The sequence below is a fragment of the Bos indicus x Bos taurus genome, chromosome 19, assembly GCF_003369695.1.
Source record: "Bos indicus x Bos taurus breed Angus x Brahman F1 hybrid chromosome 19, Bos_hybrid_MaternalHap_v2.0, whole genome shotgun sequence".
In the NCBI taxonomy this organism is placed as follows: domain Eukaryota; kingdom Metazoa; phylum Chordata; class Mammalia; order Artiodactyla; family Bovidae; genus Bos; species Bos indicus x Bos taurus.
In genome coordinates this window covers 37,531,328-37,551,628 of record NC_040094.1, presented here as the reverse complement: position 1 = coordinate 37,551,628, position 20,301 = coordinate 37,531,328, and the positions used below count along the sequence as shown (strand labels likewise).

At 57.6% G+C, this 20,301-nt stretch overlaps 1 protein-coding gene across 1 annotated transcript; it reads right to left on the bottom strand.

The window, feature by feature from the left end:
* Window positions 1–1,589: 1,589 nt before the first annotated feature.
* On the bottom strand, window positions 1,590–19,577 carry COL1A1 (collagen type I alpha 1 chain). Its single transcript, XM_027519506.1, has 51 exons — window positions 19,305–19,577; window positions 17,622–17,816; window positions 17,440–17,474; window positions 17,294–17,329; window positions 17,103–17,204; window positions 16,193–16,261; window positions 15,931–15,975; window positions 15,727–15,780; window positions 15,492–15,545; window positions 14,933–14,986; window positions 14,762–14,815; window positions 14,376–14,429; window positions 14,244–14,288; window positions 14,074–14,127; window positions 13,920–13,964; window positions 13,699–13,752; window positions 13,349–13,447; window positions 13,218–13,262; window positions 13,023–13,121; window positions 12,841–12,894; window positions 12,568–12,675; window positions 12,436–12,489; window positions 12,059–12,157; window positions 11,806–11,859; window positions 11,621–11,719; window positions 10,962–11,015; window positions 10,718–10,771; window positions 10,560–10,613; window positions 10,408–10,461; window positions 9,927–9,971; window positions 9,737–9,835; window positions 9,362–9,469; window positions 8,686–8,793; window positions 8,423–8,476; window positions 8,161–8,214; window positions 7,833–7,940; window positions 7,693–7,746; window positions 7,521–7,574; window positions 7,221–7,382; window positions 7,024–7,131; window positions 6,771–6,878; window positions 6,613–6,666; window positions 6,413–6,520; window positions 5,814–5,867; window positions 5,588–5,695; window positions 5,199–5,252; window positions 4,813–4,920; window positions 4,093–4,375; window positions 3,793–3,983; window positions 3,261–3,503; window positions 1,590–3,145 (listed from the first exon to the last, which is right to left on the bottom strand). Exons 1-51 carry the CDS (start codon window positions 19,405–19,407, stop codon window positions 2,999–3,001), a joined length of 4,392 nt encoding a protein of 1,463 aa, XP_027375307.1. The 5' UTR covers window positions 19,408–19,577; the 3' UTR covers window positions 1,590–2,998.
* Between the last annotated feature and the right edge of the window lie 724 nt (window positions 19,578–20,301).

Here is a 20,301-nt window from a genome sequence, read left to right as displayed (position 1 = left end):
GGTGAGAATGAACAGGTGGGTAGTGATCAGGTAAAGCCTTGGATGCCAGGTTTGGGTTGATTCTGGATCCCCTGTGGGGGCAGATGGAGATGGGACCAAGATGGCCAAGGGCGCCAAGGAGCAGGAGGTCCAGGTGGATGGGCTGCTGAGGCTGGTGTCAGGCCTGCATCACCAGTTATGCACTGGATTGATCAGAGGATCATCTGGTAACTTGAGATAATTTGCATATTGAATAAACTTTTGTTCAAAGCCGCAATCTTTTGTCCTCTTGAGGCTAATTCTAGTACTCCACTATCCTGAAGGTGAGAGAAGTGCTAATGATGAATTATTAAAGGCCATAGTTAACCACCATGACTATTAATGACAGCCAAGGCGGACAATGGACTCTGAGGACTTGTCCACGTCTCTGTGGACCTGAAGGAGGGATGTGGGCCTTTCCTGCCCAAAGGTTTATGCCCTAAGACCTTGCACGGGGCAGGGTAGGGGGGTTTGTGGGATAGGGTAGCTTTAAACTTCTCCCCATCTCTAGGTCTCTGGGCGCCCGGTCTGCTTCAGAGTTCTAACTCCCTGGATCTGCTATGTCCCCACAAACTGCACACTGCTGTCCCTCTTCCCTGAGATTGGGGATCTGGCCAGATACCTTCCCTGTGGGGGCCTCAGGCTCTCAGGCCAGCAGGAGGGGCAGGCGGAGGGTGAGGGAAAGGGGAAGGAGGGGAAAAGAAGGAGGAAGAGGAAGCAAGAATTTTTAAAAATGAGAAGAACGGGCAGGAGGCAGGGGCTGGTCAAAATGAACTCCCCAGGCCAGGGGCCAAGTTCTAGGGACTTAGAAGGCTAAGGGAGATCTAGGACATGCCCACTGGTCAGGAAGGCCTATTGCCTTCTGGTAGCACCGGGAAAGGACCTGGACTGCAGCTCTCCAAGGCCCAGGGTTCTCCCTTTTCCTCCTGGGGAGCCCAGAAGAAGGAGCGGGAGGCACTCCTTCCTTTAGGTCTCCTCTGGCCCTGAGGGCAGCCTCAGCAACCCCTTCTCATTCAGTACTGCTGGATGTCCCCTTGGAGGAGCTCAGAGCGAGCAAGGAGGGAGAAGAGGCCAGGTGACTCTCTGCATTTGTCCAGAAAGACTCCCAGTTTCTCCTCCCTGCCCCACCTCCCTCCCACGACCATGGACCTCCCAGTGGCCACCTCCCTGCTGAGGAAGTGCTACCAAAGCCCCCAACCCTGCAGGATGCCCCCAGCAATGGAAGGGGGCAGAAAGAGTTAATGACACTGATGAGCATGGGCATGGGCCTGAGGTTTGGTCAGAGCAGGGCTGCACGGAGGTGTTTGCGTGTGGCTGCACAAAAGAGTTGCCTGTCTGGCACTGAAAGGGACAAGCGGGTATGGGAGACACACAAGGAAGATGGCAGGAGAAAACAGAAAGGGTACAGGCCTAGGAAAGGCAAGAGGGAGGGAGAGGGGCCGTCTAGGGTGCTAGAGGAGGAGGGGCAGGGAAGGGGCAGACACGGAAGGAGAAGAGCCCACCCACCTCCCTCCCCAGGTCTCCCCTCCCCCAGCTCCTAGGAAGGAAATTAGGAGGCCACTGCAGATAGATTTGGGTCATTTCCACATGCTTTATTCCAGCAATCAAAATAATTAAAAACATCTCAAATTATTATACACATACAAAATAGGTACAGAGTCTCTCGCTTCCTCCCACCCTTAGGGGGAAAAACTGCTTTGTGCTTTGGGAAATTGTGCTCTGAAACCCAGTGAGAGAGGATGCAGGACAGATTGAGAGAAAGGCCGTGAAAATGGGATGCAGCTCCAGAAGGGGAGAGGGTTTCAGAGGAGGGAGAGAGAGGTGGGGAGACAGAGGCAAGAGGCCTGAGGAGGCGAGAGGCGCCCAGGGGCATGAAGAGAGGGTGGAGAGTGAGTGACGCTGGAGGCGGCACTCTCTCCCACATTAAATAGCACCTTTAGAAAATTCACATGAGTCCCCATCCACAAGGAAAAAAAACAAAGAATAAAAAAAGACTTTGAACAAAAAGGAACATTTGCTGGCCTGAGGGGGGGGTGTGTTTCCACTTCCATAGCACCAGAGATTCCCTCCCCACCCCACCCCATCACAGAGATGTAGCACCTTTGATATAAAACGAGGACCCCCTTCCACACTGCCCCCCTCCCGCCCCCACGCAGTTGCCTCGGTGACACACAAAGGCAAGAACGAGGTAGTCTTTCAGCAATACAGTTACGCAAGGAGCAGAGCAGTCTCTCCCACCCAGCCAGGTCGCGCAGGGGGGATGTCGCGTTTCCCAAATCCGATGTTTCTGCTCTGTCTTGGCCCCTCCTGACTTTCCTCCAAACCTGGTGTTGAAGGGCCAGTGGTCCCCCTGGCATGCTCCCCTCAAAAAACAAAGAGGGAATGTTGCCGGGGCCACAGGGATGCCAGATGGTAAAGCTTCTTTGGCAGTCTGAGGACTCCAGGTCCCCCAGGGTTTGGAGGTTCTGGGTGAAGGAAGTGGGCTGGGAGTGTGGGGGCCACTTGGGTGTTTCAGCATTGCCTTTGATTGCTGGGCAGACAATGCATTGTTTCCTGTGTCTTTTGGGGAGACTTAGATTTGGGGACCAGTGGAGGGGAGGCCCTAAGAAGGCATGGAGAAAGGAGCAGAAAGGGCAGTGCTGGGGTGTCATAAGCCCAATGGGCAGAAAAGGACTTACCCCCACGTGGGTCTTCAAGCAAGTGGACCAAGCTTCCTTTTTTTAAAAAGTTATTTATTTATTCTTTTTTTTTTTTTGGTAAGGTTGAATGCACTTTTGGTTTTTGGTCATGTTCAGTTGGTCAAAGATAAAAACTAAGTTTGAGAGATGAATGCAAAGGAAAAAAATATTTTCCAAAGTCCATGTGAAATTGTCTCCCATTTTTTGGCTTTTCGGGGGTTTCAGTTTGGGTTGTTTGTCTGTTTCCAGAGTCAGGGGCAAGTGGGTTGGGTGGGAGGGAGCCAGGTTGGGGTGGAAGGAGTTTACAGGAAGCAGGCAGGGCCAACGTCGAAGCCGAATTCCTGGTCTGGGGCGCCAACGTCCAAGGGGGCCACATCGATGATGGGCAAGCGGGAGGTCTTGGTGGTTTTGTATTCGATCACTGTCTTGCCCCAGGCTCCGGTGTGACTCTGGGGTGAAGGGGAGACAGTGGGAGAGGGGCGTCACCAAGTGGCAGCGAGGGGGTGGGGGGACCGGGCCTGCCGGGAGAGCCAAAGGCCAGCACAGGGGCCCTGCTGGACTCACCGTGCAGCCATCGTAGGTGACGCTGTAGGTGAAGCGGCTGTTGCCCTCGGCCCGGATCTCGATCTCGTTGGAGCCCTGGAGGAGCAGGGCCTTCTTGAGGTTGCCAGTCTGCTGGTCCATGTAGGCCACGCTGTTCTTGCAGTGGTAGGTGATGTTCTGGGAGGCCTCGGTGGACATCAGGCGCAGGAAAGTCAGCTGGATGGCCACATCGGCAGGATCGGACCCCTGGCCGCCATACTCGAACTGTGGGAGTGGCAGAGCCAGGAGTGAATGGCTGTGTTTGAGCCCCCAGTCCTGGCCTCCCTCTCTGGAATCCTCCGAGGGCAACCCAGAGAACCCCACTTCCAGAGGTGGCAACCCCTGCCCCCCAGGCACCCTATGTCTGAGCCAGTATCAAGGTCCCCAGTCTCCTGTCTCCCAGCCCATCACACCTCGCAGAGGTCTGGTCCACCCAGGACCTACCCTCAGGCTCTTCTGAGCCCTGGGCCGACCCATGTCTGTTAAGACTGGCTACAAGGTCCAGCTCACGCACCTGGAATCCGCCGGTCATGCTCTCGCCGTACCAGACGTGCCTCTTTTCCTTGGGGTTCTTGCTGATATACCAGTTCTTCTGGGCCACGCTGGGCTGAGTGGGGTATACACAGGTCTCACCGGTTTCCATGTTGCAGAAGACCTTAATGGCATCCAGGTTGCAGCCTTGGTTGGGGTCAATCCAGTATTCTCCTGGGGTGGGGCAAAGTAAGATGGCATCAGGGGATGTATGGAATGATGGCCCCTCAGGGCTCAGCCCCATCACGGCAGGAGGGGGAAGCACAGCTGGGCCGGCCCTCACCGCTCTTCCAGTCAGAGTGGCACATCTTGAGGTCACGGCAGGTGCGGGCGGGGTTCTTGCGGCTGCCTTCAGGGCTCCGGATGTTCTCGATCTGCTGGCTCAGGCTCTTGAGGGTGGTGTCCACCTCGAGGTCACGGTCACGGACCACATTGGCATCATCAGCCCGGTAGTAGCGGCCACCATCGTGAGCCTTCTCTTGAGGTGGCTGGGGCAGGAAGCTCAAGTCGTAGCCGCCGCTGGGAGGACCTGGGGGACCAGGGGGTCCAGGAGGGCCGGGAGGACCCTGTGCAGAGAGGGAGGAGAGTGGGGATTACTGGGGCTCGGTGCTTTCAGGGCTGGGGGGCCATGGGCAGGAAGGGAGGAGAGCGGGGATTACTGGGGCTCGCTGCTTTCAGGGCTGGGGGGCCATGGGCAGGAAGGGAGGAGAGTGGGGATTACTGGGGCTCGCTGCTTTCAGGGCTGGGGGGCCATGGGCAGGAAGGGAGGAGAGCGGGGATTACTGGGGCTCGCTGCTTTCAGGGCTGGGGGGCCATGGGCAGGAAGGGAGGAGAGCGGGGATTACTGGGGCTCGCTGCTTTCAGGGCTGGGGGGCCATGGGCAGGAAGGGAGGAGAGCGGGGATTACTGGGGCTCGCTGCTTTCAGGGCTGGGGGGCCATGGGCAGGAAGGGAGGAGAGTGGGGATTACTGGGGCTCGCTGCTTTCAGGGCTGGGGGACTTACAGCAGGACCAGCATCACCAGTGCGACCTCGAGGCCCAGGGGGACCGATGGGGCCTGGGAGACCATTGAGTCCATCTTTGCCGGGAGAACCAGCAGAGCCAGGGGGACCCTGCAGGGAGGAAGCTGGTTGGAGAAACCCTTCCGGAAAGCAGGGGTCCACCCCAGCTCTGGCAGAGAAGCCCATCTCCCACTTTGCTTGGCTCAGACTCCCCAGCCTTCTTACGGCTTATTCCCACGGAAACTTTGTGGGAGGAAGTGGAGAGGGAGAGGCCAAAGGCCGCGTAAGGTTGTCCACAGACCCCATTCCTTTCTTTCCTCCCCTGCTCCAGACCCTTCTCCAGAGAAGCGAGGGGCCCAGGAAGAGCAGACAAACAGAAGATGACTCACGCGGGGACCAGCAGGACCAGAGGCTCCGGAAGGACCTTGCTCACCAGGAGAGCCCTGCAGGAGCGATGGGAAGGCAGTTCAGGCCAAGCGTAGGTCAGAGGCGGCCAGCAACAGCGCCCTGCCACCAACTGCGTCACGCTGGAAGCCTAGCCCCAGGGTGTCCATAGGCTGAGCCCCCTCCCACGATCCCGCTTTGTGCACTTCACCCTCCTGGAAACTACTTGGAAATGCCCACTGGTCTTCAGACCCCAGTTCCCACTAGCGAGAAGGACTGTCCAAAAAGGGAAACTAAGGAAAAGTGTCCTCCCCGTCACACAGCAGGGCTTGGGGAGATGACGAAAGAAGATGCAGTGTCAGCTAGGGGCTGGGGAGGGGCTGAGCATACTCACGGGAGGGCCGGGGGGACCCTGGAGACCAGAGAAGCCACGGTGACCCTTAATGCCTCTGTCGCCCTGTTCGCCTGTCTCACCCTTGTCACCACGGGGGCCTTGGGGTCCCTAGAAGAGCGAGGAGGACAGGCCGTCAGGTGAAAGTTCTGTTAGCACTGAGGGGGGTACAGTCCCCACCTGGACAAGGGTTCTGAGGATGATGTAAGGGCCAGAGCAGGGCACTTACAGCGGGGCCACGGGCACCAACGGGGCCAATGGGACCAGCAGGACCAGCAGGACCCTAGGGAGAGCAGAGAGAGCATTAGATCCTGGTCGGAGGAGCCCGGCTCAGGGCTGGAACAGCTTGAGCTACAGTTGAAATCTCCCCTTGGCTAAATCCCTTCACATCTGTTCCTACCATATCCATCCCTCCTGACTCCAGGTGAATCTTCAAGCAGACTCAGGCTTTGTGTAAGCTGAGTCGAGCACTTGGGAACAAACCCCCTTCCTTGGGGGAAACGGGGTACTGGCTGGGGAGGGGCCTTGAGGCTGTGCTGTGGCTCCATTTTTTTTTTCCCCTAATAAACATTCCAAACTGAGTTTGGAGCTGAGAAAAGTTTACAGCAGGGCCAAGCAAAGAGAATGGTGGTTGGGGGGGCGGTTCAGGTTCAAAAAATCCAAACTCCTATGGCTCAGTTTTTTCAGGGAGACCAAGGGCCAGACAGCTTGCAAGTCCTCCTCTCTTCCCCTGCCTAGGTGAAGTCAAGTGTCCACCTGCAGATCCCCCAGCAGGTCTGGAGAGTCCCTGGCCTGAGCAGAAGCAGCAAGCCAGGCCCAGCGACTTACGGTCTCACCACGATCACCGCTCTTGCCGGCAGGTCCGACAGGGCCGGGGGCACCGGGAGCGCCAGGAGCACCAGGAGGTCCAGCAGGGCCGGTCTCACCACGGTCACCCTGAGAGGAGAAAGGGAAACCCGGTGAGGCCCGGCTGAAGCGGCCCGGTGGGAGCGGCTGTGGGGCTGTGGTCCTGGGTGCAGCCGTCTCACCTTGGCGCCAGGAGAACCATCTCGTCCAGGGGATCCTTCAGCACCAGGAGCTCCCTGTGGGGGGCGGGGAGGTGAACATCAGCCAAGGAAAGGGAGCCTCAGGCCAAGGCCCAAATGGCCACAGTGAGGGCGCTGGCGTGGGGCTGGCAACCACGCACCTCACGTCCAGACTCGCCAGGGGGTCCAGCCAATCCAGGGGGGCCCATGGGACCAGGGGGGCCACGTTCACCACTTGCTCCAGAAGGACCTTGTTTGCCGGGTTCACCCTGAGGGAGAAGAAAGAGTCAGGCCAGAGATGGGGTGGGAGAGGGCCTGATGGTCCCCCACATTTGTCCTTGCTGACCCTACCACCCCCATCCTGCACCCTCCAAGTCCTGCAATGGTCCTGCCCCAAGGTGAGGGGGCACTCACAGAGGGGCCAGGAAGACCAGGGAAGCCTCTTTCTCCTCTCTGACCAGGCAGGCCGACCACACCACGCTGTCCAGCAATACCTTGAGGTCCAGGAGTGCCAGGAGCTCCCTGTGGTGGGGGCAGACGGGGGTGAGATGACTCCCAGTGGCCAGGGACGACGCCCCCCGACTCTGGACCCCTCTGGAGGGGGCACTTACAGCAGGTCCGTCAGCACCAGGGGCTCCTTTCTCACCAGCGGGGCCAGGGGGACCAGGGGGACCGACTTCACCGGGACGCCCAGCGGGGCCAGTCTCACCGCGGGGGCCTTTGCTGCCTTCTTTGCCAGCAGGGCCAGGAGGGCCAGGGGGTCCAGCATTTCCCTGGATGGGGAGAATTGCGACTGTCAGAGTCCAGCAGATTCTGGGGCATTCCTGAGGCCTCAGTCAGGCCCACCACACTCTTGACAGCCTATGTCCCACACCTTCCCAGACCAGTGGAGTCTCCACACGGACACTTACAGAGGGGCCGGGGGGACCGACTCGGCCAGCAGCACCTGGGAAACCAGTAGCACCCTGGAGAAGAGGACAAAGAAGCGATCAGAGGGAGAACAGCCCCTCACCTGGCCCAGCTGCCCCACCTCCGAATGCTGCCTGGGGGAAGCTTCAGTGGAGAGGCAGAGTGGGTACTCACAGGGGGACCAGCGCTGCCACGAGCACCTTTGGGTCCGGGAGCACCAACGTTACCCTGGAGGAGAACACAGAGGCATCAAGGCTGGGCCGATCCCGGGTCCAGCCTGCTGGCAGCTTGGGCCTAAACAGTGAGATACTCACAATGGGGCCGGGGGGTCCAGCGGGCCCAGCAGGGCCGGGGGGACCAGCGTCACCTTTAGCACCAGCATCACCAGGTTCGCCTTTAGCACCAGGTTGGCCATCAGCACCCTGGGGGAGGACGGAGCATGGTGAGTGGAGGAGAGGTCTGTGCTCACCCAGGAAGTCAGCCTAGAGGGCACCGGAACTCCAGGCAAGAAGACGCTTTCAATGGGAGGCAATCTCCCCTCCACCTGCCTCTAAACCCGGCCAACGCCTCTGTCCTCATCCAATCACCCAAGGCCCCAGGTCCTAGTCGGGGATGGAGGATAAACAGGATCTTGGTACTCACAGGGGGGCCAGCGAAGCCAGCAGGGCCGGGGGGACCAGGCTCACCACGGTCACCCTAGAAAAAAAGGAGGCGAGTGGAGAGAGGCCCTGATTCGGGGGAAGGCAGGTGGGGATGGACAGGAGGGTGGGGAAGAGGGCCTGAGGAGCACTGCCCAGGGACCAGAGCAAGCGGGAGCTAAGGTGAGAAGGGACAGGAAGAGGGCTGGGGGCAGCATGGAGAGAAGGGCCAGGTGCGGGCCCTTAACCAGGTCTTCTGTACTTACGGGGGCACCACGAGCTCCAGTGGGACCGGCTGGGCCACTAGGACCAGCTTCACCCTGAAAGGAAGGGACAAGAGGCTCAGGATCAGGGTGCCACACTGAATACTCCTGCCCGATGACCCCAGGAGAGTCCTCATCTCTCCTGGTCACCCCACCGTTGGGTGGCCAGGTTGGAGTGGCAAGAGCTGCCTCTGCAGCAGAGCCGTGCCCAGGCTCACGAGGGAAGCTCTGTGTTAGGGAAGAAGGTGAGAAGTGGGCCATCTCACCTTGTCACCAGGGGCACCAGCGGGGCCAGGAGGACCGATGGGACCAGTCAGACCACGGACGCCATCTTTGCCAGGAGCACCATCAGCACCTTTGGGACCAGCATCCCCCTAAAGACACAGGAAAGCCTGAGACTTCTGGCGTGGGGCAAGGAGGTGACCTTCAGCATCCTGCTTGTGTCTGGGACCCCTCCCCAGCTTATGTTTGCCCTGCCCCCACATGTGCAAAGAACACAAGATCTTTCAGGGGAAAGACGCCTTTGTGGGGATTCCCAGGAAAGACCTGGGTTCCATCCCTGGGTCAGAAAGATCCCCTGGAGAAGGAAATGGCAACCCACTCCAGTATTCTTGCCTGGGAAATCCCATGGATAGAGGACCCTGGTGAGCTACAGTCCAGGGGTTGGACAGAGTTGGACACGACTGAGCGACTAACACTTTAGGCTAAGAAGCTCCCAGATAAGGGATCCCTAGTCTAGGAGGCACCCACTACTGCTTGTCGCCATGGTAACACATGGGAAGGGAAGGGCCTGAACTATAGGTAGGTGATAACCAAGAGGCCAGAGAAGGAGGATTAAGAAGAGGAAAACACCCCAGGGAGCAGAAAGAAAGATGCTGAGGGATTCAAAGCAGAGAGAGATGGGAACTACACAAGGCTCGAGGGAGGGGGAGTTCAACTTACTCTGTCACCCTTAGGGCCTGGAAGACCAGCTGCACCTCGTTCACCAGGCATTCCTTGAAGGCCAGGGGCACCCTGGCTACCGGGGGCTCCAGGGGCACCAGCATCACCCTATGTGACAACCAATAAGGCTGGAGTGAGACTTGGGATCTCAGAACTAGGTCTAGGTCACAACTTTGAGCCTCCTCTTAGTTCCTCCCAGGCTTGGTCCTGAGGCCAAAGACAGGCACTAGGGCTCACAGCCCAGAACTTCAGGCTGCACACGGACCCTACCCTAGTCTTGTCCCTCCACCCCTCCCCAACATCTAGCTGGCTTTGGTCCCAGCCAGGCAGCCCCCACCACTGAAGGGTGAGACCCAGTCCCCGTGCTGCCCTTACCTTAGCACCATCGTTGCCAGGGGCACCATTGGCCCCACGGGGACCTGCAGGACCGGGCGGCCCTTGCACACCACGCTCGCCGGGGAAACCTCTCTCGCCCTGGAAGGGAAGGACAGGGTGTGTGATGGTGGCTCCAGAAACAGGCCCAGGTTCAGGGCATCTCTGTGATGCAGGAAGAGGCTCTACTTACTCTTGCTCCAGAGGGGCCGGGGGCACCAAGATCTCCAGGAACACCCTGAGGGGGAGCAAGGGAGAGACAGTGAGCAAAACCCACCTTGGCCCTCCCCACTAGAAAACATTCTTGCCCGCCTGGGAGCTAGCCCTTAGAGTCTGTGATTAGAGACCAATCCCTTCTGAGCACTGAACTGGGATTATCCTTCCTCAGGATGCATCACCTTTCCTGAACTTGAGGTTGAGGGAAAGCCAGAGTATTCCAGTAGCTCTAAAAAGAAGTCATCCAGACCCACAGCCATACAGCTCCCTCCTGATCCTAGCATGCAGGGGTGCAGCTCTGTGCTCCCCTCTGTGTGGCGCCCTTCACGATGGGAAGCCCTTCCTCAAGTCTAACCTTACTCCCTTTAGCTGGTGGCTATGTGCTTAGCTAGGAGGGCTGGACTCTCCCTCGGTATTGCCTGCACTCCCCATCTCTTCAGCCAGCTGGTACACCTTACCTGTTCACCAGGTTTGCCTGCTTCACCAGGAGGACCAGCAGGGCCGGGGAGACCCTGTAGGTGGGAAATGGGGGAGGGAAGAATGCGCTTAGAATCTGGAAGAAGTGTTCCTCACACCCTTCTCCCAATACCCTGACAGCGTGAGACCTCACCTGGAATCCAGGGGAGCCAGCAGGGCCTTGTTCGCCTCTCTCACCAGCGGGGCCCTGCATGGAGGGAATACTGTGGTCATGAGAAGGCCCAGGAGAAGGGGGCAGGGGGCTGGCCCACAGCGCCCCCCTCCCTAGGCCTCCCTGTCAGGGACACTCACAGCAGGTCCTGGGGGTCCCTGAGCTCCAGCTTCTCCGTCTTTGCCAGCAGGACCCTGGGGAAAGAGTAAAAAAGGGGTTAGAGTGGTGAGGTGGGTGGGCAGCTGAGGAAGACAGCACAGGTAAGGGGCCTGGAGCTGGGGGTCCTGATGCCCTAGGGATGGGCTGGAGCCTCATATCCCTTCTGCAGGATATAGGGATGGGACATGGGCGGGAAAGGGACGGGGAACAAAAGGAGATACTTACAACAGCGCCAGGGGGTCCAGGAACACCTCGCTCTCCAGCTTTTCCAGGCTCTCCCTGGGGAAAGAGAGGTAGGGTTGAGGCAGTTGAAGTGGGCAACCAGGCCTCCTGGGTCCCTCCTGTTTACTTTGAGTGGAATTTTTAAGGAGCTTTTTCATCTATCAGCTCTGGCCCCTGAGGAAGGCCTCTGTTGGCTTCGACTGCTCCATCTTTTGGCCTCTCCCTGAGCCCTGTCCTCCCAGACGACCTGCCCCTTAGGCTCCTCTCTCACCCACTTCCCTTTCTTCTCCCCATCGTATGCCTTCAGACACCTGAGCTCTGAAGGGCTTTTATTCCTTTGAAATCTCCTTTTGAGCCTCAAAGAACTCACCAAGATTTGGGGATGACTATCATGTAAAAGGCCCATCCTATCCCCAAGTGTGTGTGGGGTGAGGAGGGGGCAATAATACTTATTTCCAGGGATAGAGCAATGGTAGTGAAGCCAAGGAGAGGTCTCTCATTCTATGGAATAGGGAAACTGAGGCCCAGAGCGGGGCAGTAAGTGGCCTGAGGCCACATAGCAAGTCAGTGGCAGAGCTGGGCCCAGACCCTGGACTCTTCCCCCCACGCTTACCCTCACCTCAAGTGCGTATGTCCTTGTAACACACTCCCTGAATACTTACAGCAGCACCTTTAGGTCCAGGGAAACCCATCACGCCAGCCTGACCACGGGCACCGGGAGGGCCTGGAGGTCCAGGGCGGCCATCTTGACCGGCGGGACCCTGAGGATGGAAGGGACATGAGCAGAGGTGAGGACAGAGGGTGAGAGGTCAGGAGGCAGACAGGGGGCTGGAGGAGGGATACTTACAGGGGGGCCAGTTTTGCCATCAGGACCCGGGCTGCCAGGGCTTCCAGTCAGACCCTAAGGGGGAGGCAGACAGGTGTGAGTGGAGTGGAGGATACAGGTGGTGGGAGAGGGGCGGTAGGAAGGTGTAGGCCGGGTGGAGGACATTCCAGAAGGCAGATCTGTGATCCTGCTCCAGAGCCCACACAGGATGAGCAGGGTCCTGGGCCACTAACAGAGAACAATAAATTCGCTGGGCAGAATGCTGGACTCTCACCTTGGCACCGGGCAGACCAGCTTCACCGGGGCGACCAGCTTCACCAGGAGAACCTTTGGGGCCAGCAGGGCCAGGAGCACCGCGTTCACCAGCAGGACCCTGGTTGGGAGAGTCACAGCAACAATTAGGGTCTCAAGTCTGGGCCACTTCATCATGGGCTGCCGTCTTCCTCCTCCTGGGCCATGGGGCTGGGTGCTGTGAGGGGCACTGGTGGTGGTGGGACGGTCAAGGTGAGCTGAGCGTGACGAGGTCGGCAGCCCCAGTGTGGGCACTAAAAGACTGGGCGGTGGGGCTGGGAGGAGGCCGACTACATCCGGGAGACAGGGAATGTCCAGGGAGCAGCAGGGTCAGCCTCCCAGTCATGATGAGAGGTTTACCTTGGGACCAGCAACACCGTCGGCGCCAGGGAAACCACGGCTTCCAGGTCCACCCTGGGGGAGGAGAGGAGGTCAGTGAGCTCAGACACGTGGGCACCAGGTTGGCACTGGGGTGAAGAAGGGGGCACTTACACGCTCGCCAGGGGGTCCAGGCAGGCCAGCAGGTCCAGGTTCACCTCGGGCTCCTCGCTTTCCTTCTTCCCCAGCGGGGCCAGGGGGGCCTTGAATACCAGTGGGACCCTGGAGAGGGCAGAGAGGAGGGGGCAGCCTACAGTGAGGGGCTGTCCTGGTGCCAGTTTCAGAGTTGTCTTGAGGCTGGGTCTCCAGCACTGGGGGTTCCCTTTCCTCCCTGGACCACCCCCAGGGGCTTCTGGGGTAGACAGATGGAGCTGCGAAAGGACTTACGGGTTCTCCCTTGGCGCCAGTGTCTCCTTTGCTGCCAGGAGCACCAGGTTCACCCTGAGTAGGGGGGAGAAGATGAGTGGAGAATGGGCACAGTGCTCAGTTGGCCTGGCCCATCACGCTTCCCAGACAAGGGCCTCAGATCAGCATAGGAGGCGGGACAGAAGAGAGACAGCGGTACTTACGCTGTTACCCTTGGGGCCAGGGGGGCCGCTGGGGCCCTGGGGTCCAGAGGGGCCTCGGGCACCAGGGAAGCCAGGAGCACCAGCAATACCAGGAGCGCCCTGAGGGAGGCCAAACAAATTGAGCCCAGGACTGGAGGGCAAAGGCAGGTGGAAGGCGGGTACCGGGGGCGGCTCTGAGACCTGCAGGATACTTACATTGGCTCCTTTAGCACCAGGCTGTCCATCAGCACCAGGGTTGCCCTGTGCCACAGAGAGAGGTGGGTGAGTGAAAGGCAAGGACTCTGAGTTAGGGAGGAGCATGGGAGCACTGAGGAAGTGATACTTACAGCAGGGCCAGCAGCACCAGCAGGGCCAGGGGGGCCAGGCTCACCACGTACACCCTGGGGACCTTCAGAACCTCGGGGTCCTTGGGGACCACCTTCACCCTGGATTGGAAGAAAGGATATGCCAGAAGTCACCCTGGGAACCCAACCTCACCTCCAGATGGCAAGGGGTGAAGGGCCAGGACAGGAGACCAAGAGTCATGACTCTTAAGACCAGAGAAAAGACCCCCCAAGACAAAGATGCTGGGGACTCAGCTTCTCTCTTGATTCTGGGTCCTTCAGGTTTCGGGAGCAAAGAAATGCCCACCCCTTGGCCCATGGGAGCTCTGCTCATTGGAGGGTGGGGGTCTCACCTTAGCACCCACAGCACCAGGGAAACCAGGAGGACCAGCGGGGCCAGTGGGACCCTGTGAATAAAAGGGCAATGTCAGCAAGAAGGAAGATGGCAGCCGCAAGTCACAGCCTGGGACAGAAGAGGTCCTGGGGTTGAGACCTGGCCCTGATGTCAGCCACAAGAGCTGACACTGAGACGCCTCCCCAGTCCCAGGCACTGGAGTCTAGAGGCGGTACTCACAGGGGGCCCAGCAGCACCAGTCGCACCATCATTTCCTCGAGCACCCTGCAGAAGAGCAGAAGTCCCAGTTACATTCACTGAGCGCTGGTCAGTCCCTTTAGCTCCTAAGGAACGCTTTCCAGAGCTCTGGGTTCCCCAAAGGGCCAGTACTTACAGCAGGGCCAGGGGCTCCAGGGCGACCTCTCTCACCAGGCAGACCACGGGGGCCCTGAGAACAAAACCAAGAGGAGCCAAATGAGATGGAGAACACCCCCTTCTCCCCAAGCCCCCATCTTGCTCCTACACCCTGCTCCCTCCCTTCCTTCCAGAACTGGACACACTCACCATCTGACCAGGAGCTCCATTTTCACCGGGGCTACCAGGCTCGCCCTACAGAGCAGAGAATGGAGTGAGGAATCTGTTCTAGGTGGGACTGTGGAGGAGGGGAATGACCATGACCGTCACACAGCATCTTACCTTGGGGCCAGCAGGACCAGCATCTCCCTTGGCACCATCCAAACCACTGAAACCCTAAGATAGGAGGAAGGGCCAACATGAGACCCTGTGGAGACTGTGGACCACCCTGACACCCGCCCAGCCCAGAGAAGGAGCCTCAGGAGGTATCACATCTATCCCCCTGTGTTTAAGCTAGACTAAACCCCAACTGACCCAAGATCTCCCTCCCTCCCTTTATTGGGATTTCTTTCCCAACGAAGGGAAGTTCTCTTGGAAATTTACTCTCTGTCCCTTGGAACTTCTTATGTAGCTACCACCCAGCATGATGCATGCCAGGATCCTCTGGGGAAAGGACTAGAATATGACACTGGGACTTTGGGAACTTAGATGATACAAAGGAGACTCACTCTGTGTCCCTTCATTCCAGGGAGGCCAGCTGTTCCAGGCAATCCCCGAGCACCCTGGAGAGAAAAGAAAAAGACAAAGGCAGGGCCATTAGAAGACTCCACTGTGGACACAGCTCCCAAAGGAAGCCCCAGTGCAGCAAAGGCTGGAGGCAGCCACACCATCCTGCTCACCTGAGGTCCGGGAGGCCCGCGCTCACCAGGACGACCAGGCTTTCCAGCTTCGCCCTGAGAGAAAAAGAAAAGGCCATCATGCCCATGCCCCCAGAGTTGGAAACGTATGGGAGGCTTGGGTCTCCTTGGGATTGTTGAGGGTCAGGCTTCGGGACCTCAAATCCTATCTCAGTTTAAATGTACTGTGAAACACTCGCTTGGTGAATTTTGCCTCCCTCCAAAGAATTTCTATTTATTTCTGTCACCAGCATCTTAATCTCACTACGTGGAGTGAAAACCTGAGGTTACACCCAGGGAAGCCATTCATGTCAAGGATAGAGTTGGAGACTGCTTAAGGTGACTGAGGTGAGGGGAGGGACAGCCACGTCTGTTAGGAAGATGGGGAAACATCCCAGGAAGCTCCCTATTCAAGGGCAGTCCCATACGTCGGGAGAACATGTCCTTCTTTCTCTGGGTGTCACTCCCAAAGGTGGTGGAGGCACTAGGGTAGAGATTGCAGGAGCCTACCCATGGAGAGGCGGTGGGGGTCAGAGGGTATCTCCTCACCAGGGCTACTTACATCATCTCCGTTCTTGCCAGGGGGGCCAGGGGGACCACGGGGACCCATGGGACCCTAGAGGTGACAGGAAGAGAGGATGTTAGAATGACCAGGATAAGGAGAAAAGAAGGGGAAGGCTAGGATTGGAAGAAGGAAGTAACAAAGACTCCAGATGGTGGTCCTTCAATAGGAGAATCCATATATTTGTAGAGAGGGTGTATATTTGCATAGAGAATGCAAATCAGGGGCCACTTACTGAGGCTCCTGGCTCGCCAGGCTCACCAGGGGGGCCTTGGAAACCTTGGGGACCCTAGAGAACAAGGAGAGAGGGGTAGGGTTAGAAGGGCAGGTCCTTGCCAACATGTCCCCATCTCACCAAGAGATCTCTGAGTACTTTCCTTGCCCTCATGCCAATCCTCCCTCTAAAGCCCAAAGGAGTGTAGACATCCCGGATACTCACAGGTGCGCCAGGGGGGCCAGGGAGACCACGAGGACCAGAAGGACCCTATGGAAGGAAAAGAAAAAGAGGCCATAGTGAAGCCTCGGTAGTAAAGTTTATCTCCCATGGTTCCTGTTCGGCCCACCCAGCTGCCTCATGTTCTGTCTGGATTCTGAAGTCCCAAAGGTCATCTTGACCTCCCAAGTTATCTATGCCACCCTATGTGCCTTCACTGGCCCGTCTGCTCTTTTTCTGTCCTCTATGTTGTCTGCTGATGACTCACCATGGGACCAGGCACGGAAATTCCTGTTGATTTCTCATCATAGCCGTAAGACAACTGGGGAGCAAAGTTCTAGAAGAGAGAGTGCATGAGAAAACAGGTCAGGGCAGGGAGTTGAAAGGCAGAAGATATCACCAGTAATGGGACACAATGATATCACATTCTCTGTGCACCACAACAACACGACCCGTGGAACAGTCTTGCCCAAAACGTATCATTGGAATCTAATCAGGAAGACACATCCAACAAACCCAATTTAAGAGACAGTCTACAAAACAACTGGCTTTTGCAAAAAAACAGTTCAGTGTCATGAAAGAAAAGGGAAGTCTAAGGAATGTTCCAGGTGAAAGGAAACTAAAGAGACATGATAATTAAATGTAATTCATAACCCTGATTGGATCTTGAATCAGGGAGGAAAAAATGGTGTAAAGAACATTATGGAGAACATTGATGAAGTTTGAATATGGACTGCATATTAGATAATAGTATCATGTCAACGTTAAATTTCTAAAATGTACTCATTATGTAATGCTCATGTAAAAGAATGTTCTAGCTCTTAGAAAATACACACTAAAGTATTTAGGAGCAAAGGGACACAATACCAGCAAATTACTCTCAGACGGTTCAGAGAAACCCTCCCCCTCCCACCCCGATAATGTTACGTATACATAGAAACTGATAAAGCAAATGTGACAGATTGTGAACGATATATGAAAGTTCTTTGCATTATTCTTGCAACTCTTCTCCCCGTTTTCCCCTATAAGTTTGAAATTATTTCAAAATACAAAGTATGCCATCTGCCAAAACAAAATAAAACCCAGCAAAGGAAAACACCGGCGGGAGCGGGAGTGGGGGGTGGGGGCGCAGGGCTGGCTCCTAAGGCCTTCCACAGAAGCCTCGACTCTCCACTTACTCCTCCGAGGCCAGGGGGTCCGGGAGGTCCGGGGGGTCCAGGGGGTCCGGGAAGTCCAGGTTGTCCAGGGATGCCATCTCGGCCGGGGGGGCCGGCGGGTCCCTGAGGCGGGAAAGGGCAGGCCCGGTGAGCGCAGGCCGGGAGCCACGCCCACTTACCTCCCCCGACAGCCGCGAGAGGGCGCCGCTTACCCTTGGGCCTCGGGGGCCAGTGTCTCCTTTCGGTCCCTATGGGGTTGCAGGAGAAGAAACAAAAGCAACGGGGTTAGAGAAGAACCGTCAAGAGTCCTGGGGGGTGGGGTGTGGCGAGAGTCGACGGCAAAGGGGCAGAGGATTACCTCGACTCCGGTGGTTTCTTGGTCCGTGGGTGATTCTGGGGGGGTGGGGAGAGACGTGACTTAGAGGCAAGGTTTGCTCCACGTGCTCCCAGAGACAGAGGCCTCCCCTGATAGGGGCTAAGGAGCGTCCCCCCTTATATCCCTCAGCCCCCGCCCGCCCCGGCCCAGGCCCCGAGCTATACCCTGGCCTTCGGGGCAGACGGGGCAGCATTCGTCCGTGGGGACTTTGGCGTTAGGACAGTCCTTAAGTTCGTCGCAGATCACGTCATCGCACAGCACGTTGCCGTTGTCGCAGACACAGATCTGGCAGGGCACGGGTTTCCACACGTCTCGGTCATGGTACCTGAGGCCGTTCTGTACGCAGGTGACTGGTGGGACTGGGGCAAGACGGGGAGATGGGGGGCTGTCAGCGGCGCGCGAGTCCCCCACCTCGGGTCTCCAGGCATACCAACCCCATCGTCCCTTCCCTTCGGTCTTAGAGGCACATTTAGATTTTCCATTTCCCGCCTTTCCATTTTTTGTCCTTTTGTTTTTCCTTCCCCCAAATCCTTAAACGCTCATCTGCTCCTCATCAGAGCCAGTGACAGGGCCGAGGCGCCTGGCCAGGACAGCTATAACTCTTTCCAGTTCTCAGGAATTTAAACAAAGCTTTAGGCCAGGGTCGCTTCCAACTGTAACCTCAGCCCATTGGCGCTGAAGCCAAGTGAAATAAAAAGCCATTGGGTGGGGGTGGGGCTGGGGGATGGAGGAGTGGTAAGAGAGGAGCCCCATCCCGAGGGCAGGCTTGTGGGGCGTGACCTTGGTTGAAGACCTCAGAGGAAAATGGGAGGAGAGATGGGAGGTTCAACCCAGATTCCGCCCCATTCCCGGGGCAGGTGGGACGGCGTGGGCGGGGCTAAGAGGATGGGGTGGGGCTGATTGGCGTGGGATCCCGCCCAGAGACCTGAAATGTACGGTAAAAATAGGGTACGCCCTAACCTCCGGCGCCCAGACATCTCAAAAGGCCCCGCTCAGGGGCAACCCCCGTTTCTCAAAGCCAGCCAGTGCTCCGGGTCACTTCTTAGTCAAAGAACCAGAAAGTCCGCAACAGTAAGTGGTTAGTTAACCACGCCCACCGCATAATCTTCTACCCAGACGGCCACTAGGTGGCAGAGCAACACTAAGCAATTTCCCCAAACTAGCTATTTCTTTTAGAGACAGGGGCTATCTCATCTCCAGCTTTATTTTCCAGATCTAGAGGTGGGGTCCACACCCAGCAACAATCCCGGTCTTCCCGCTCCAACTCCTGCGCGGGGAAGCGCTGGATAAGGACGCGCACTGCCCAGTGTAGATCAGCAGAGGGCGCAAAGACCCTGCGTGGCCAAGTCCGCGCCAAAGTTTCTCATCATTCAACCCGCCCACTCTCTGCGCCCCCTCCCCCCTCAGTCCAAGACCTCCGCGGCCCCAGGAACACTGCTAGCCCGCAGAGAGGGCAAACAGTCTTTCCTGATGAATCATCCCATAGCCTTCCTGATCACTGTTACATCTTGGACTCCAATTTCCCAACTCAGCGCCTCCATCCCATCTTCGACGTACTTTCCCCCAAACCGGTGCCCAGACCCTATTTCTCCCTCTGTACTTCACAGTGCGCGCTCAGAACTCCTCCTGCGCCAATTCGTGCCGTGCAGCATCCTCCCCTCTTACTCCTGGGGGGCCTTCATCAACACCCCGTCGCAGAGAGGGCACCGAGGAAGAGCCCTCACCATCTTCCTTCCATCCCTGAGCCTCCGGAGCATCCCGAGTCTCAGTTTAAGTCGCAGACCCCCGGGACCGAGCGCAGGGCAGGAGAGCAAGCAGCCCTAGACTCCCAAGAGTTTGGGACTTACTGTCTTCTTCTTGGCCTTCTTCCTGGCCCTCCTCTTGGCCGTGCGTCAGGAGGGCGGTGGCCGCTAAGAGGAGCAGGAGCCGGAGGTCCACAAAGCTGAACATGTCTAGACCCTAGACATGTAGACTCTTTGCGGCTGGGGTGGGGGTTAGCGTCCGCTCATGCGTGGCCTCACACTCCGCGTGCCTCCTGCTCCGACCCCGAGGAGAAACTCCCGTCTGCTCCGACCACCGGCCCGGGCCCCTTTTATACCATCCTGATGGAGAGCGGGGAGGAACCCTGCCCCCGGGAGAGGGGGAGCCGGCTGCCCGTCCCCCAGCCAATCAGAGTTGCCTGGCCCGGCCCCCAATTTGGGAGTCGGAACCGAGAGGGGGAGGAGGAGGGAAGGAAAGGGAGTCCACCGCACATCTCCCCCCTTCGCAACTCTGCCTCCCCAGCCCCCCAGTTTAGTCTGGGCCAGAGATGCTGCCGCTGGGGTGCAGCTAGGTCCTCAACATACTGTCGGCTAAATAGTGGGTAGGGGCGCCTCTTCGGCTTTCTTTCTTGGACCCCCAGTCTCAGGGAGGGGACTGGAATTGGGGAGCTGGTTAGGGAAGCTTTCAAAGATGGAAGGACTCTTTGAGTGATTGGGAAAGGGTCCTGCTCGCCCTGCTTGTTCACCCTCCTGACATCCAGAGCAAGAGCTCAGGGATGGGTATGGAGAGGCAGCTGGGGACCACTTTAAAGCAGGAGAACCAGAGAATTTAAAAAGATGTGCCTGTTTAGGGGTGTCTTCTGGTGTGGCTGGGGTATGGAACTTAGGAATATTTGGGGAACAAGATAGATTCATTTATAGACGTTAAGAATCAGATCCTTAGGGTGGGTTTTTGTTTTGAGGATGTCAATTCTGCCATGCCTGAGGCTCCAGGATAGACTCAAATACTCTCCCCTAAACCCTAGCATGATTGAAAAAGATGGGGTGATGAGGGGTGCTGAGGCACTGAGTGAAAAATTTGAGT

Excerpts from the sequence above, each read along its gene's own strand:
- COL1A1 (XM_027519506.1), bottom strand. The coding sequence starts at position 19,407 with ATGTTCAGCTTTGTGGACCTCCGGCTCCTGCTCCTCTTAGCGGCCACC. Across the intron at positions 8,477-8,685 it reads CTGGTGCCCCTGGTGACAAG|GGTGAAGCTGGTCCTAGTGG; the intron begins GTGAGATGGCCC and ends CCTTCCTTTCAG. Across the intron at positions 7,747-7,832 it reads CTGGACCCCCCGGCCCCATT|GGTAACGTTGGTGCTCCCGG; the intron begins GTGAGTATCTCA and ends GTTCTCCTCCAG.